The 19,520-nt window shown below is 37.9% G+C and overlaps 1 protein-coding gene across 1 annotated transcript in view; it reads left to right on the top strand.

The window, feature by feature from the left end:
- Nucleotides 1–19,520, top strand: part of UNC80 (unc-80 homolog, NALCN channel complex subunit) — a 219,338-nt gene that overhangs the window by 125,804 nt on the left and 74,014 nt on the right. Inside the window, exons 27-32 of the mRNA XM_069075228.1 lie at nt 859–997; nt 11,067–11,248; nt 13,258–13,389; nt 15,549–15,735; nt 16,587–16,715; nt 17,797–17,940. Coding sequence (XP_068931329.1) covers nt 859–997; nt 11,067–11,248; nt 13,258–13,389; nt 15,549–15,735; nt 16,587–16,715; nt 17,797–17,940 — 913 coding nt within the window. The remainder of the gene's footprint in view (nt 1–858; nt 998–11,066; nt 11,249–13,257; nt 13,390–15,548; nt 15,736–16,586; nt 16,716–17,796; nt 17,941–19,520) is intronic.

The following is a 19,520-nucleotide window of genomic DNA, read 5'->3' as shown; positions in this document are numbered from 1 at the left end:
ATGCAGGGGTGTGGCAGAGAGCTGGGGAGGAGGGGGCATGCAGGGGTATGGCAGAGAAAGTCCTGTGGAAATGAGTTGGGAGCACAGTAGAAAGACTGCCCTTATTTTTGTGAGATTATTTTTTTAACCAGGTATAAGACTTTCCATGTATCCCTACTGAATTTTATCATAGTAGATTCAACTCAATGTTCTGGCCTTCCAAGATTCTTTTGGATCCTTATATTTTCATTCATTCTGTTAGCTCTCCCTTCCAACTTTGTGTTGTATACAAATTTATAAGTATGTAACTTAATTTTTGAAGTCATTGATAAAAAAAATGTCCAAAAACATAGGGTCAGGCACAAATACCTAAGGAGTTCTACATTGGAGAACTCTTGTCACATTGATATCGGAACAGTAAGAACTATTCTTTGCATCTGACCATCATTCCTAATATTCTGGAAGTGTAATAGTATGGTATAAAACTGTCTATAACAGCTCAATGCACTCTGACAAAAATCAATACAGAATTTGGACATGAAGAGGTATTTTCCTCTTACCATTCATTCTACTAATCATAAAACAGTTTATTACACTGACTCTACCCTGAAACTTTAGAAAGAAATAGATCTAAAATACACATTTATTTTTAATTAATTTGCAAATAACTAGTCACTCCTTGGTATGATAGTGAGTCCTAATATACCTCATCATCTAAATAGCTTCTCTTTTAGATAATGCTTTATTCTCATTTAGAGAAAGGACAAGGAAAAAGCAAATCAGACAGCCTGTCAAATTTGTAAGACTATCAGTATTCACCCTCATTTAAAATGCTTTTGAAATGTGATGGATTTTTCTTTTTCTTTTTTTCCCCCCAAGGTAATGAGCCTGTCCCCAGCTCCCTTGTCTCTGCTAATCAAGGCAGCACCAATTCTGACAGAAGAGATGTATGGAGACATCCAGCCTGCAGCCTGGGAGCTACTACTCAGTATGGATGAGCACATGGCTGGAGCTGCAGGTAACACAAGACAAGGCTCACCCAGGGAGTCATCTATTGTGGCAGCTCATATTTTAAAATGAGAGTTTTATGAATTCAGGTTGATCTCCCAGATCAAACAGATAGCATGGCATATTGCCCTAGATACAGCAGTGAGCTGGGAGATATGGGTCCTAGATTCTAGGAATCATAGGATTTTAGAGCTATAAGGACCTTAGGAATGATCTAGTTCAACTCTTTCATGGTAGAGAAAAGAAAGCTGAAGTTCAAAGGTCAACACTTAATTAACAATCGTATGAGAAGTAGATGGCAGTCCTGGGATTGAAACCCATGCCTCTGGAGGCTATGATGCTATCTCCCAGAGTGAGGGATTAGATCCACTGGCTTTCATTTCTGGGCTGGCAAAGACATTCTAGAGATATAAAATATGATTTTGCCTTATAGCCATACGTTCAGTGTATTTTTCATATAAAACACAATTCTAATTGATTTTCTTTCCTCTGTATCTACTGTGCAGCAGTGGCATCAATGGATATTCATGAGTGCCTATTATGTACAAGCCACTGTGCAAAGCATTTGAGATAGAGAAAAGGTCTCTAGCCACAAACATCAGTGACAAAAAATGTTGTAGCCAAGTACAGATAAAAATGATAATGATGATATGATGATGATAATGATGGGAATAACCATTTATATAGCATCTACTACCATGTTTCCCCGATAATAAGACCTATCCCGAAAATAAGCCCTCCCCTTACTGTGTAAGATTCCTCTAAAATATGCCCTCCCCCGAAAATAAGCCCTATTGAGATTGCTACTGTAGTGAATGATCCCCTGCGCTACACGCTACATTACGGTACCCTCTGTATGCACCGTCCCCCCCCCGTGAAATGCACACCGCGCTCCGAGCTGCATCCCATCAGAGCTGCAGCAGTGAGCGCATCATCCTGTTCTTCCCCAGTGATTTGCTTATTGAATAAAGGTACATTTTTTTGTTCACATTAACCTGTTTATTAAAATTGCTGTCAATGTTCATTAAAAATAAGCCCTCCCCTGAAAATAAGCCCTCTGGTGTTTTTCTGTCCAAAAAAAATTAATAAGACAGTGTCTTATTATCGGGGAAACACGGTATATGAAAGGCAGTATGTTAACTACTTTGATCCTCACAACAACCTACAAGGTAGGTTCCATAATTATCCTCATTTATCCAGTGGAACATCCCTGTCTCAATTGAGGAAACTGAGGCAAAAAGAAATCAAGTGGCTTTGCTGCTAAGTGTCAGAGGCCAGATTTGAATTTAGGTCTGCCTAACTCTAGGATGATGCTCTATTCACTGTGCAACATAGTTGCCCCTAATATAGGTGCCTGGAATACTACATTGAAAACCTCCTGCCATGTTGACATTGAACCATTAAGAACTATCTTTGAGTTATTGAATTGGGCATTCATTCCCAATACTTTCTTTATATATAGAAATAAAACAATAAGGTAAAGGTAAAATAAAACAATAAAGTAAGGTAGCATACACTAGGTGATAGACAATGGGCAAAAGAAACAAAACAAGAGATCAAGAAGAAGAAGAAGTGATTGCTTAAGAGTTGGAGAAAATGCAAATAGAAGAAATAGGTCTTGACCTGAGGCATGAAGGAAGAACAAGGCTTAGCCAATCAAAGATGGAGAAAACATTCTAGGCAGGGGAACCTTGTAAGCAAAAGGGTAGAGGCAAGAGTGTATAGATTATGTTTACAAAACAATGATAGAACAAGGGGATTTTGGGGGGAGTTGTAGGAGATAAGAGAGGAGTCAAAGATGAGTCAAAATTGCTAAGCCTGAGTGCTTGAAGAAAAAATGATACTACTGACATAAAGAGGAAACTCCAGAAGGGAAATTGATTTTAGGGGAAAGATAAGGACATTGATCTTAAGGCATGCTGAGTTTAAAGTGATGACAGGGCAAATTTAGGTAAGGATATACAAAAGGCAGTTGGAGATATAGGGAAGAAGCCCAGGAGAGAGGGCAGATATATTAAAGGGAGATATATTAAGAAATCACCTCTCTGTGGGTGATACTTGAAACCATGAGGATGGATAAAATCTTTCCTTAAAAGGAAGATAAGGCTAACAAGAAGAACAGAGCACTTTGGGGCGGCTAGGTGGCACAGTGAGTAAAGCACTGGCCCTGGAGTTGGGAGGACCCGAGTTCGGTTCCGGCCTGAGACACTTAACACCCACACAAAAATACTAGCCGTGTAACCTTGGACAAGTTACTTAACCCCAATTGCCCTCCAAAAGGCAAAAAAAAAAAAAAAAAAGAACAGAGCACTGAGCATTCAAGTATGCCCACATAGAGGCATATTCCTACTGTGGGATATCTGGAGGAGCAAAGGGAGTTGGGAAGAAAAGAGAAGGGGCAACTGCTCCACGAAGGAGACATGGAATAAGAGGATAGTTTCATAATAGCCAAGGAAGGAGAGTTTCAAGGAGAAGATCATTAAGAGTGTTATAGACTAGAGAAGGCAAGGAGAACAAAAATGAGTAAGGACAGGTTTTGGGTATTAAGAAATCATAATATCTCCTTCATAAGAAAGAATATTTTCCTTTTTTCTTTTAAAGAAAATCAAATATTTATTGATATGTTTTATTTTATTCCTTTCTCTATCCCTCAAGTATCAAGTCTCACCATAAAGAATACAAAAGGAAAAAGTTTGCAAAACTAACCAACGCATCAAAACAAATCCATTATTATATATAGTATTACTATATTATATATATATATATATATATATATATATATAGACTCCCTTTAGTTCCCCCCCACCTCTGCAAGAAAAGAAGGGGGGAATTTTCATAGCTCTTCTTTGGGGTCAAGCTTGGTTATTATAATTTCATGCCATTAAGTTTCATTGTTTTGTTTTGTTTTCATTTCATTATTGTAGGTATTGTGTATATTGCTTCCCTGATTTTGTTTATCTTATAGCAGCAGTCTTCCCATGCTTTTCTGCATTTGTCATATTCATCTTTTTCTTACAGTGAAGTAATATTTCATTACATTCAGGTGCCATAGGATTGACACATGAGGAAACCGAGACTGAAAGAGGTTACATGGCTTACCAGGGTCACAGAGTTAACAAGTAGCAGAGGCAGGATTTGAACTCAGCTTTTCCTGAGCCCAATACTCTATCCATTGTACCATTTAGTGACCTCAGAGGTAGAGATAAAAGGAGGTAGCACATTCCAGGCATTTGGGATGACCAATACAAAAGCACAGAGACAGGAGATTTTCTATGATAAGCAGAGTGAAGGCCATTTTGGCTGGCTGTCTGGGTGAAAGATGGGAAATAATTTCCAATGAGGCTAGAAATGTAGGTTAGGGCCAGGCTATCAAGACCTGTAAAAGCTAAGCACAGGAGCATATATTCTGTCCTTTAAAAAAAAAGAACCCCTAAGATTGATTGAGTAGGTTAATCACATGGTCAGATCAATGTGTAAAGGGAAGTTACTTTGAAAGCAGTATAGAGTATAGACTGGAAGCAACGAAATCAATTAGGAAGTTGTTGTAATTGTGTAGGTGAAAGGCATCAGAGGATTGAAATAAAGTGGTAGCTATGTGAGTGGAAAGGGTCAGATGCAAGACATGTTGTGGAGGCAGAAACATAACATTTTTGCAACTGAACTGATATGTGAGTTGAGCAAGAGTGAGGAGCCAAGGATAATGCTAACTTATGAACCTAGGACACTGGATGGATGATGGTGCCATTGACAGAAATACTGAAGTTTGGAAGGAGGGAAGTACCAGCATTGCCTTTGTTTCCGGTTCTTTGCTATATGTCACTATAAATTTTTTGGTGTGTACAGGACCTTGGAAAGAACATTTTCAGTAAAGTGATTAGGAAAAAAAAGTTCTACTGCAAAGGATTGCCAAGTCAAGGGGTAAAGGGAAAGTGGTAGCAGAGAATGGAGGTTAAGAAGTTAACCTTGAGATACTGAGATCTTTGGCTCTACTAAATAGTCTGCTGCTAATTTTTTTTTAAACAGTTGGTTCTCCAGAAGAAAAATTCATGTATGCAGGACACATTTTAAAACTTAATCTGCATTGTTAACATTTTCTCAATCACTCTGTAAAGTCTGGACAATAAGACAATAAATCAAGCCTTAGATTTCCTTTGCTCATTTCTGAGGTGTAATTACTCACCCTGAAAATATAACAATTGGCTCTTATAAGTCAGTAAGAGTCATCTCCAGCACTCCCTGCCTCTATCCCAAATAGATTGGGAATCTAATATTGGAGTGTCTAGTAATAAGAAAATTTAAGAGCTAGAAGAGACCAGATTCAGAGAGTTTTAAGAAGAGGATCACCTAATTTAATCACATCATTTTTCAGACAAGGAACCTGAATCTCAGAGATGATATATGACATATTCTAGGCTATCTAAAAATTCAGCAAGATAGCAAAGAGTAAAACCCAGATCTCCTGTCTCCCATTATAATTCTCTTTCTATTACACCACACCAAGTCATCCTCCTAGAGCTTTGGGGCATTAGCCTTAGTGAGTGGGAACTTAACATGTAAGAAACCTAAGTCAAAAATTCTAGTAAAATGAGGACAGTCATATCTCCCCAGGTTAAGTCCCTTCCCTTTCTAATCTCTTATGCCTATCTGACCTCAGACCTGAGTTCAAATCTTGATTCTTATGCTTGCTAAATATGTGGCTTTAGACAAGTCATTTAATTTCTCTCTACCTAAGTTCTTTCCTATGTAAAATGGAGATGATAATAATAGCCTCTACTTTATAGGTTGTTGGGAGGATCAAATGAGATAGCATAAATTAAGCTTTACATAAATTCAATCTATTATTGCTATATACATATAACATATGCATAAATTCAATCTATTTTTGTTATGTACATGTAACTTTAAAACATATCTATTTGTGGACATGTTATTCTTATACTTTGAAAGTGTGTGCCTTGAGAGTCGTCAGTGTTGTCACAGAATGACAGAATTTCAGAGTTAGAAGGGACCTTAGTGGCCTCTTAATCCAGCTCAGACTCTAACTGGAATTTCTACTGCGACACATCTGACAGTAGTCATCCAGCCTTTCCTTGAAGACTCTCTCTCCCAAGGCAGCCCATTCCATTTTTGAATAGGTCTGGCTTTTAGGAAATGTTTCAGGGCATCAAGCCTAACCTCTCCTCTTTTCAACTTATACCCATTATTCCCTGTTCTATTCTCTGGGGTCAAGCAATATATATAATCTCTTTCCCACTAGGCAGCCTTTGGAAGTACTTGAAGATAGATTAGATGCCCACCCACTTTATCCTTCTCTCCTTTCTGCTCACCAGATCTAGTTCTTTAAGCCAATTCACCCATCTTCTGATTCACTGCTCGGGTTACTTGTCTCTGGATATCCTCTAACTTATCAGCATCTTTCTAAAATGCATTTTTCAGAAAAGAACACAATAATCCAAAAGGGATCTGACCAGGGAAAAGTATAATGGGACAATCTCCAACTCATTCCTGGAAGCTGTGCTTCTTTCAATAGCACATACTAACTTTTTTGGTAACCACAGTATGCTGTTGAATCCTGTTGTTATTAGAGTCCAATAAAGCCCTTGCATCTTTTGGGGGCATTTAAAAAGGTTTGAGAGACATAGTTTCTGGGTAATTTAATCATTTTATTAATAAGGCCAGTATGTTTATTAATAAAAGTATGGTCATTAGATCATCTCTCTTAGACCAAAGACCCCTCTTATGGCTGTGGGCTCATAGTTTATATACCCTTCAAAAAGTAGGGGTTGCTCCGGGTGGCAATCAACACTGGCTGGTTAATAATTAATTAGAAATGAACATTATAAGTGGGGAAGAGTCAAAATGGCAGAATGGAAACAGGACTTCCTCGGGGCTTCCGTTTCCACCTCCTCCAATTCATGTAAAAAATGACTCTAAAGAAAATTGGGAGCTACAGGACCCACAAAATAACACAGAGAAGTTAACCTCCCACTGAGGACAGCCGGGCAGGCCACCAGGAAGTGGCCAGAGCAACATGTTGGGAGCTGAGCCCAGCCCTGAGCCTAGCCTCAGGGTGGCCACAACCAGTCACTAGCTGGAGGGACTTCAGATCACCAGCAGCTGTGGCAGTTTCCAGAATTATCAACCCATAGATGCTAAGGACAAAGTAAGAGATCAGTGCAATGCAGACTTTGGGACCTGGGAGTTCAGGAGTGTGGTCCAGCCTTTGCCCCATGGAGGGAGAAGCAGCTGAGGCATTGTGGCCTTGCAGCCCCTGCCACATGGTTGCTTCAGAGCTCCAGGTATATATATATATATATATATATATATATATATATATATATATATGTGTGTGTGTATATATATATATGTATGTATATATATATGTATACATACATATATATGTCTATGTAGGAGGATATATGGGCATATGAATACATATGTGTGTATATAAGTATATAGGTATACTTAGAGGGCACAGGACCAGTTGAATAGGAAGGGATGATACTCAAAAGGTGACATTAAGAGGTGAGAGAGGAATATAATGAGAGGAGATGGGGAGAGACAGAATGGGGTAAATTATCTCATATAGAAGAGGCAAGGGAAAACTATTACAATGGAGGGGAAGATGAGGAAGGCAAAAGAGAATAAGCCAACCTTATTCTCATTGAATTTGGCTTAGGGAGGGAATGACATACCCACTAAATAGGGTATTTCACCATACAGGAGAGTAAGGGGGAAGGGGATGAGAGGGGGGATAATGGAAGGGAGGGCAAGCTGGGGGGGAGGGAAGATGGAAGCACCCGTTTTTTAAAAGGGACAGGATCAAAGTAGAGAATAGAACAAGTGGGGCATGGGATAGGATGGAGGGAAATATAGTCAGTCTTTCACAATATATCCACTATGGAAATGTTTTGCATAGCTACACATGTGCAACCTATATTGAATTGCTTATCTTCCCAGTAAGGGTGGGTAACAAGGGAGGTAGGGAAAGAATCTGGAATTCAAAAGTTTAAAATAAAATGTTTAAAATATATTGTTATTATTATTATTATTTTACATGTAACTGGGAAATAAGATATACAGGCACTGGGGCAGAGAGATCTACCATGCCCTACTGGAAAGTCAGAGGGGACTTGGGGGAAGATATGGGAGAGAGCAGATTGGGGGAGGGGATATTCAGTGTGATTGCTATTTTGGGTTGGTAGGTAGGGGAAAACTGGGGAGAAAATTTGTGACTCAAAAATCTTGTGGAAATGCATTATGTAAACTAAAAAATAAAAAAGATACATATTAAATAAAAAATAAAGTGGAACAAACGGGGGGGAAGAAAATGAATATAACAATGAGGTCAATCTATTATTGTTATATATATATATATAACTTTCAAACATATTTATTTGTTCACCCAAATATGGGTCACCCAAATCTTGGTCAAAAGGGACTTAACAATTTCCATATCACCTGTCTGACAAAAGGGAGGATCTACATTTTCCCAGACCTGTCTGAGCAAATACAATGAGCAGGAATGTACCCATTAGCCCAAACTTAGAATTTCTTTTCCTGTCTGATTAGATCTTTGCCTGGGTAAAGAGAGATTTCCCACACTGGTTGCTTTCTGGATGAGAAAGTAGAAAAAGGGAAAAACATTGGTCCTAATACAATAATTAGTTATTAATTCCAGAGAGAAATAATTATTTCTCACATTTTACAATTAAACTGATATTCAACCTCATCTCCTTTATTTTGTATTAGGTGGGAGGGGAGAGATCTTGAACCCAAATGTAAGACTTTACATTTATCCATATTAAATTTCATTCTACTAGATTTTCCCAAGAATTCTAGCTTTCCTACATCTTTTTGGATGCTATCATCTATTGCATTAACTATCTCTTCCCGAATTCATATCTGCAAATTAGACAAGGATGTCATCTATGCCTTTAGCCAAATCACTGATCTAAAATAAAATTAATTAATTAAAAATTATTAAAAATAAAATATTTAAGTGGCACAGGATAAAGCACAGATCTCTGAGGTACTCCACTAGAGACCTCCCAAGTTGACATCAAACCATTAATAACTTCTTTAAATTCCAAGTTCATTTAATTGTACTATAACCTATTCCACATTTTCCCATCTTTTCCACAGGAATAGCATGAGATGTTTTATCAAATATTTTATTAAAATTTAAGTAATCTATATCTACAGCAGTCTCCTGATTTACCAGTTTAATAACTATCCAAAAATAAAAAAGAAATTGTATGAAGTTGACAAGATACATTCTTGATTAAGCTATGATGGATCTTTGTGATCACTGCTTCCTTTTCTAGATATTTACCACCATGTCTTTAATAATACATCTTAGAATTTTGCCAGGGTTCGAAGTCAAGCCCATGAACCCACAGTTGGGTATCAACTCATTATCAATCATTAAAAAAATGTTATCCAGTTCAGAAATCATTATATTTTCACCTATGACTTGCCAGTCCCTAGAACAGTGTCCTGCAGATATATGTCTTATAAATGTTGCTTGAATTGGTGATGGGAGTTGGGCAGGCAGCGGGGAGGGGGGGGGGGGGGGGGGGGGGGGGGGGGGGGTTGAGGGTAGAATAGAAGTTTAATGGTAGAAGAAAAGTATTACAGATTTTAAAGATTAAAGAGACATTGGAAGCCATTTAGTCCCTCATTTTACAAATTGAAGAATCTGAACCTCACAGAAACTGTGATGTCCTATGATCCTACAGTTTTCCATAGTCACTCAAGTTGTAAGGGCCTTGCCTTCAGATGAAGTACTCTTTCTACCATACCAGAAGAAACAGAGGTATCAATCCCATGTCAAACATGGCCAAGCCATCCTTTTTGAGCCTCAAGTACTCATCTGTAAAATGAAATTGTAGCTATGGCAGGTAGAATAGTCAAGGGAAAAATTCTTAAGATAAAGAAAACCTGATGACAGTTGTAAGTAAAAAGTAAAACAATTGTGGTGTCTAGGTAGTGCAGTGAAACACTGGCCCTGGAGTCAGGACAACCTGAGTTCAAATCAGAACTCAGACACTTAACACAAAAAAAACTGGCCATGTGACCTTGGGCAAGTCACTTAACCCTGATTGCCCTACCTTCCCCCCTCCAAAAAGCAAAAAAAAAAAAAGTAAAACAATAGAAAAGCAAAAATAATTCTATTTCCAACATAGCCACTGGTTCCCTCTTCCAATTTGAATTTATGTGGCTCATGACATCATCTGATATATAACTTATCTTGGTTCATGGTCTTGTTTCTGATCATTTTTCAACTTTCTTTTAGATCAAAAACCACTACTAAGACTCACAAAATCTCTTTTAGCATTTCTCTCTTCATTATTTGGGAGTAATAGTATTGGAGAGTTTGAGAATTAAAAGTGACCTCAGAAGCCATGTAGTCTAATCTGTTCCTGAAAAGAATTCCCACTACAATATGCCTAATAAATGATCATCTAGTCTCTGCTTAAAGGCCTCTGGGAAGAGAAAACACACTACCTCACAAGACAGCTCATTTTACCTCCTTTAGATAGATTTAATTATGAGTTTTCCTTTATGTTCATGAAATCTGAATTAAGTTTGAAATGTGGATTTTTTTAAAAAAATTTCCAAAAAGTTATATATATGTACTTCTTCACTTGAAGGGCTTGTCTCATTTAAAAAAAAAACTTATAAAATTTGTTTGAAACAAAATTTCACTTTGGATCAAATGACAAAAACAGAAGAATCCAATTTTAAAAGAAATAACAGGTAAAAGTTTGCTTTAAGTAGGTCAGTGGCTAGAGTTATTTAACTGGAACTCATAGACTAGAGTAGTTCTAGCAAAAGTCACCATTATTTGGCCCTGCAAAATGTCATTGCACTATGAAACCATAAATTGGAAGCTGGTGGGTGGAATGAAAGATGTTGCTTCATGTCCTTGTCTGAAACGAGGTACTTTCTTGCCCACATAGTTGGACAGGTTTCATTTCCCCTAAGGGATGTTTTCACCAGAGCTGGAAAGTTGTTTTCCAGACATAGAAGCCCAGTGACATGTCCTTGATTAATGCTGAATTGCTTTCTTCTAGCTGCCATGTTCCTGCTATGTGCAGTAAAAGTCCCAGAGGCTGTGTCTGACATGCTGATGTCAGAATTCCATCACCCAGAGACTGTGCAACGGCTCAATGCCATCCTCAAGTTCCATACACTCTGGAGATTCCGCTACCAGGTGTGGCCTCGAATGGAGGAAGGAGCTCAGCAAATTTTTAAGGTAAGGATGGGTCAGTTATGGGAGGTACATTCCTGGGCCCTAAGCTTTATTCTAAGCTTTTTCCCTTTCAAACCTATCCAATATAACCTGGACAGAAACTTCTCTAGTGAGCAGAATAAAATCATTTCAAGTTCTTTTGATGAAATTATTTCAACTTTTCGATGAAATCATTTCAAATTTAAAATATTTTTTTCAATTCCATTTAAAAAATGGTAGGTCATCAGCTGAAGTTAAGTGGAACAATTTTTAGTATACATTTAAAATTTTTATCTTCAGTTTCAAATTCTTTCCCTTCCTCCACACCGTCCCCAATCCATTGAGAAGACAAGAAATATAACACCTATTATATATATGAAGTCGTACAAAACATTTAATGGAGTAATTCTTAAGGTTTAAAACTTTTTGATACCTGCTAATCTAAAACAGTGGTCTATAAGCAGAGCTTGGGTAAACAGGGCTTTTTCATTAATAATATATATATATGTAGTACTTTAAGGAGTACAAAACACTTTCTTATATATTATCTCATATTATCTTCCCAATAACCCAACAGCTATTATTATCCCCATTTTACAGAGGTTAAGTGATCTGCCCATAATCATATAGCTAGTAGTACAAAACCAGGTCTCCCTGACTCCAGGTCCACAATGCTTTCTATCATACCACACTGCCTGCCATTGGTATCTCAGTGTTGATTTCATAGTTTTAATTACAAAGTTTTCCGTTACAAAGAGCCAGAAGGCTGCAATCCCTCTGCGATTCTCAGCTATAGCCAAAATTATCTCCTTGTGTCCTACTAAGGAGAATAAAATTAATTTCACCTAGAAAATCTCTTTTTATATCAGAAACCATTGCCCTTTGTAACATTACTGTAAATTCTGAGTTATAAAGTAAATTTTTAAAAGCTTCTTTTAAACTCTAAAAGATTTAAACTATACTTAGATTTTTGGTACACTAATTATATGATGAGTGTGTATATACACATATGTATGTATATGTATCATATATACACACCATACATACATACATACACACACATATATGACACTACAAACAAAGTGATTTGGTGGGAGGAGGCATGAGCTGCCAAGGGGAAGGACTTCTTATAGAAGGTAGAAGAGTTCCTTATAGAAGAACAGCTGAAGGAAACTAGGAACTCTGAGAGACAGAAGTGAGGAGGGAATCCATTCCAGGCACAGTTGCTGAGGTGGGAGTTGGTGTGTTGAGTGCAAAAAAATATCAAGATAACCAGTTTGGGTGAACATGGAGGAGAGTAATGTTCAATAAAGCTGGAAAACATAGGTTGGGGTGAGGTTGTGAAGGGTTTTAAATTCCAAAGAGAGAAATTAATATTTTTTCCTAGGAAGCTAATGAAGTTTATTGAGTTCAGGAAGGAATATGGTCAGAACTACACTTTATAAAGATTAATTTGACAGGAGAGAGAAAGTATAGTTGGATATATAGATCTGAATAACTGATCTGCAAATTTAGAGGGTTTTGCTAAAGTGGGGTTACATGAACTTAAGCAAGTGGTGGTGGTGTTTTTTAAACCTTTTTCTTCTATAAAGTAGAGATAATGTTGATTCTACCTACCTCACAGGGGTTAAAAGGGTAAAATGAGACAAAGGATGAAAAATATTTTAAACTGCAAAATTTATTCAAACAAAAGGTCGCATTTAGTCCAACAACTTCTTTTTACATTGGAGGTAACTGGGGTCCAGGGAACCTAAATGTCTGGTCCAAGACCACAGAACTGGTTAACAGAATTAGCAGTAGAAACCCATACTCTGTCTAGTGATGATGTGTAAATATATTTCTTTGTTATCAAAATCTTGAAGTAGCTGGGGGATCATCATTATTATTTTAAAAGTTCTTTGAGATTCTTTGATCCAATCTTAATGCCAGAGCCTCATCACCATTGGGACCCCTACAGGCAGCCATTACAACTTTCTTCTTCCTACAATCTTTTCTCTTTCTACCTGAATGTCTCTATTTATGTCTCCTTACAGATTCCTCCTCCTAGTATAAATTTCACCCTGCCCTCACCAGTACTGGGAATGCCTTCTGTCCCCATGTTTGACCCCCCATGGGTACCACAATGCAGTGGGAGTGTACAGGATCCGATTAATGAAGATCAGTCGGTAAGTGACACATAAATTAGTTTCTATAGCTTCAGGTGACAGAGTCATAAGGAGACCAGTGAAAATACAATCTCTACTAATGTGTTCTTTTTTTAATTTAAAAAAATCACATTAAGCAATATAAAATAAGCACATTTTATTAACTGATTTTTTTGCTATTGAGAGAATATGAAAGACTAGTAATGAGTATTGAACCTAGAAATGTTGCAGACTAGTTTTCTTCTAGTTAGTAAACCACACAGTCAACACAGAGAACATGTTAAAAGTATATGACTATTGATTTTATAGCCATAAGGGATCATCATTATTATTTTAAAAGTTCTTTGACTTTCTTTGATGCAATCTTAGGTCTTAACTCTGCTCTGGTAAAGTTATAGTATGTCACAAAACACATTTGGAAAATCATGCAATTTGGAAATAATGCAAATATGCATGTGTATGTATACACATGCATACATATGTATATACACAAAATATAGGAATATATACACATGTGTATATACTTACACACATAGAAATACACACACACACATACACAGGATGTCCCAAAGGTCTTAGTGTGGTTTTAACCTTTAATAGCTTTTGGGAAGCCCTGAATATTAAATTAGAGAGGCTTTAAGAAATGCCTTTCTAAATTTAAAATTTTCAACGTGATGCCTGGCTTGATTTCCTAATGCAAAATTGATTGTCCTATGGACATTCTGGAATGTTCTTCCTTGTCTCCACATCCTGGTTTCCCTTCAAGTCTCAACTAAAATTCCACCTTCACAGGAAGCCTTTCCAAACCCTCTTAATTCTACTGCTTTACCTCTACTAATTGTTTTCTACATGTCCTATATGCAGCTTGTTTGTACATATTTGCTTGCTTGTTGACTCTTCCTTTAGACTGTGAGTTCCTTGGGGGCAAGACTATCCCCAGTGCTTAGCGTAGTACCTGACACAGTAGGTGTTTATTAAATGTTTATTGACTTACTGACACGTCTCACACAGTTCTCTAACAAGCCAAGGTAGTGTTCTGCATGAAAATTTTTGCTCACTGAGTTTTGCCTATAACAATGAAATTACAGGTCCAATAAAAAAAAAACATCAACAAAGTATCACAGAGAGACAAGTCTTAGAATACTATTGTGCTTCTTGTCACCAGAAATCTTTTCTTCCTATAATAAGATTTCAAAGGCTGGTAGGAATAAGTTCCGTAAAAAGTCAGTCAAAAAAAAATTTATTAACCCTTACTATATTGTATGCACTGCTTCTAAGTGCTAAAGATATAAAAAAGGGAGGGGGTGGAAATTCCCACCAAAATAAAAAAACAACAGTTCCTGCCCTCAAGGAGCTCACATTCTAATGGAGGAGACAACATATCCATAAATGGGTACCTATAAGACATATACAGAAAAGTAATCTCTGAGGAAAAGCTTCCTAAAGAAGGTGAGATTTGAGAAATAATTATTCTTAATTTCATTAAAATCTCAGTGGAAAATAGAGTGGATGCTGTCAGAAAAATCACAGGCATTCCTAAAGAGCTCTTCTGGAAAGAATACTGGATTTGGAGTTAGAAGACCTGGTTCAAATCCAGGCTAAGCTACCTACTAGTAACCTGTATGACCTTGGTCAAGTTGCTTGATTCTGGTTCTTCAGTGTCCTCATTTGTAAAAGGAGGATGTTGGACTCAATGCCTGCAAAGGTTACATTTAGCTCTGAAATCCTAGGATACTAAGTGGGACAGCTTTAGCTGTACAAAACCTAGAAATGTACTTAAAAGAAAAATATGGGATAACTGAAGTTATCACTTTAAAATCTCCCAAGCTGGGCTATTTTATTTATGTGGCCCACTTGAACTTGATACCTACCATTGATTCCTTTATGTGAAACCCTGATTTATTTTTTTGTTCAGACATATTATTCATTGGTGTAAGGAACTCTAATTAAGGAAACTCCATCTCCCAGTGCAGATGGGCAAGGGTTCTGTAATTTATAGTCTTAGAAAGTTGTGGAGGGCACTGAGAATTTAAATGGCTTACCCTGGGTTATATAGTGTATGTCAGATACAAGGCTAAAACCCATGTCTTTCTGACTCGAGGTATACGATCTATCTACCTCTTGAAACTCTCATCAGTAGCTATAAAGATAAATTTCTTTCTGTCTTCACTTACCCTCAGAAATCTTTTTCTGCTCGAGCTGTATCGAGATCCCATCAGAGAGCAGAACACATCCTCAAGAACTTACAACAAGAAGAAGAGAAGAAGCGACTTGGTCGAGAAGCCAGTCTCATTACTGCCATTCCCATCACCCAGGAGGCTTGCTATGAGCCTACCTGCACCCCCAACTCAGAGCAAGAAGAAGAAGGTGTGCTTTAGTTTCTCTTAGAGGTGAAAGACTATAGGAAGAGATAGTGATTCATGGGGGGGAAGAAACCTTAATTAAAAATGGTTGACCATTTCTTACTACTTAGGTGAAGGGGAAAGCTAAAGAATCAAATCCTCCATTTTACTTCTTCATCCATTGCCTCCTTCAAGGGAAATGGAAAAAATTTTAAGGACACAGTATTTCTGTCTTAAGTGAAATATATTATCCTTAATGAAGAAACCAATCAATTAAATTAACTAAAAATTTCATGAGATTAGAGGGGTATTCCAAATCCTCCAAGAAGCAATGGAAAGTATAAGTTATTGTTTGATAGAAATATTGTAGAGCTAGTCTTAGTTAACTCATTCAATGGTGCTCTCATGATGATGTGCCAAGTTATGTGAGCAATGTAGAGGATTTGTAAGCCCAGAATGGACCACTTCAGTGCCCAGGGAGCAAATATGACCAATGGCTTATTGCTAAGAGATTTCCTTGTGAAGAAGGGCCCCCTTGAGTTCGGGAGTTTGAGTCTCTACAAGTTCAACTATGCAAGGCATCAGGGAACAACATGTAGGGAATAGTCTGGCAAATGGCTCTAGGAGAACAATTTCCAAATTACTCATAAGATCAGTGATATTTCAGAGTTTTTGAAAGAACTCTTATCTTTTGGTCTAGATAGGTCAGTGTGTGTATATGTGCACATGTGCACGTTTCTCCAAAAGCACACACTTCATCACCCAAGTCTTGTATTGTGGAAAGGAACGATACTATGAAAATGAACATCCTAATCATTGTAATATTAACATTAGCATAAAACCAAAATTTACATTCTCTGGTCTCTCTGTCAGTAGAAGAAGTCACTAATCTGGCATCCCGGCGTCTTTCTGTCAGTCCATCCTGTACATCAAGTACTTCCCATAGGAATTATTCCTTTCGCCGTGGCTCTGTTTGGTCAGTGCGTTCAGCTGTCAGTGCAGAAGGTGAGCCTTGCTGGAAATATTCCTTATATTTTACTATTCATCATAATATTCATGGATTAAGATATTTCTCATTTAATCTCGTTCACTTCCCATTATTGCATTTTCATGGATAAAGAACATTTTTTTACATTTGGCAATCTAGAAACAATAACATAAGATACTGTGCTATAGGATGATTTTTCATTCAAATTAACAATCCCCCTTTACAAGTGGAGCCAATTTTTAAAAAATTATTATTACAGGGCTCAATCCCACTACAATAGTAAGTGCCCACTTTTGCTGAGGACAATTCCACTACTACCATGCCAACTTTTGTTGAGTAGGATTTGCTCTGGTATTCTGTTTTGGCATTGTTTTGCATATTTTTAAGTCAAACTTAGTTACATCTCTATTATGAGAGAGGCCTATAGAATTTGCATACCTTTTATGTCCCATGGATAGAAAATCAAATTCTGGGCTCCAGTAAGCCGACAACTGATTTCTAAAGTGGTCACTAGTAAACTAGGCAGAGCTTGTGTACTTAGGAGCTTTACTCAACCATAGATTAAAACCACATAGATTTAGTGGGCAAGTAGACCTTTCTGATTTCTGGGGGTCACACAAGGCAGAATTGTGAACCTCAAAAGATGCACATATAGTTGTTATTAGCTTTGAAGCCATGAGAAAGCTTTCCATTTCTATTTTAAATCCCATTCTCCTGCTCATTTAGGAACACTTGTGAAATTATTTATTCATGCATCCCTGTTTCCATTTCTGGAAAAAAAAAGAGTTCTTACCACTAGATGTTTTGTTAACATTTTTCCTATAAACTGTTGAAAAAAAGAAGTTGTCATAATCTGATATTCCTTAAGTTATAGAATTACACTGCTTTAAAAAATAAGAAATACTTTGATTTCTGAATTGTACATAAAATGAGACTAGAATAGCACTTAGAAAGAGAGAGATTTAGATATATGGCTATAGATAGATATAGGTGTAGATATAGAGAGAGATGTAGATGTAGTTAAATATAGATGTGGCTATCAATGTAGATAGAGATAGAAGCATATACATATGTAATGTCCCTGCCTCCTTCCTTCAGATGAAGAACACACTACAGAGCATACTCCAAACCACCATGTGCCACAGCCCCCTCAGGCGGTATTCCCAGCATGCATCTGTGCAGCAGTCTTGCCTATTGTTCATCTGATGGAAGATGGAGAGGTTCGAGAAGATGGCGTAGCAGGTACAATTTGAAAAATTATACTATTATGGTTCCTTAAAAACATGCTAGGGATCCACCATGTTTTTATCCTTCCTTGCACAAATCACTTCTATTTTTCCTTTAGAACTTTTTTTTTTAAAGCAATCGGGGTTAAGTAACTTGCTCAAGGTCACACAGCCAGTTATTTCTGGGTGTGGTGCTGAGTATCTGAGCCCGGATTTGATCCCCAGGTCATCCCGACACTGGAGCCGGTGCTCTTACTCGCTGAGCCACCTGGCCGCCCCTAAGCAATTGGGGTTAAGTAACTTGCTCAAGGTCACACGGCCAGTTATTTCTGGATGTGGTGCTGAGTATCTGAGCCCGGATTTGATCCCCAGGTCATCCTGACACTGGAGCCAGTGCTCTGACTCACTGAGCCACCTGGCCGCCCCCCTAGAACTTTCTTTTGATTTCATGTAGAGCTCTCCAGTGGAAAAAAAAGACTATTCTGACCTCGAGCCAGAGAGTCAGCATCACTGAGTAAGCACTTACTATGTGCCACGTACTGTGGTAGGCCTTGGGAATAGAAAGAAAGGCAAAAACAGTCCCTTAAGGTCCTTAAGCATAAACACGTAGGTACACACGCAACACACACAAAATAGATGACAGACAATCTCAGAGGGGAGGCAGCAGTAGCTGTCAGCACAGGAAAGACCTCCTACAGAAAGGGGTACTTGAACTGGATCTTGAAGGAGGCCAAGTAAATCAAGAGGTCCGGGTAAGGAGGGAGAGCATTCTAAGCATGGAGAAAGCCCATGTAAAGGTATGGAATTGGCAGGTGGAAGGTTGAGTTCCCAGAATAACAAAGAGGCCATGGTAGCTGAATTGTTGAACAACCGGAAGTGAGCAAAGTATAAAAGGACCAAAAAGGTACGAAGAGACCAGCTTATAAAGAACTTTCATTTCCAGGAAGAGAACTTTGTAAGTGATCTTAGAAGTAAAAGGGAGCCACTGGGGTTTAGTGATCTGGGGGTGAGGATGCAGGGCAGGTGAGGTTAGATGATTTGGTCAGATCTATGCTTTAGGAAAATCACCTTCTGTAGCAGAATGGAAACTAGATCCAATTGAGGAAAAACTTGAGTCAGGGAGATGAAATAGAAAGCTATTACAATTTTCCAGGCAAGAGGTGATGAGAGTATAAACTAGGGTGATGGTTTTGTGAATGAAGGGGATGTGGTAGAGAAAGAAATGACAAGATCTGACAATGACTTGGATATATGAGGTGAGTGAGGGTGAAGGATCAAGGATGATGCCCAGGTTATGAGCCAGGGAAGCTTGGAAGAGGTAAAAACGATCTATGGACTCTATATAGCAGCTTTTAAAGTCAATCATAAAGAGGCTCAAATTTCCCAAAAGGCAGCTGACAATCATGTTACCATTCATCATAAATTAAGGCAACACCCCTAGCCTTGGCTCCACCATCTGCGGAGTATATTTGTGGAACTGTTGTCCATGGTGGGGATGGCATGATGGTGATGGATTTGTACTGATACATCCTGACTTCTGAATCTCATGTTTCTTTGGAACATTTGTGACTGAACTGGTAAGAGTTAGAAGTCAGG

The sequence above is a fragment of the Petaurus breviceps genome, unplaced genomic scaffold (assembly GCF_028583685.1).
Source record: "Petaurus breviceps papuanus isolate PSGF00001 unplaced genomic scaffold, PetGlider_PUasm1.0 90903, whole genome shotgun sequence".
Lineage (NCBI taxonomy): Eukaryota > Metazoa > Chordata > Mammalia > Diprotodontia > Petauridae > Petaurus > Petaurus breviceps.
The sequence above is the reverse complement of the archived record's forward strand: the minus strand, read 5'-3'. Positions and strand labels throughout refer to the sequence as shown.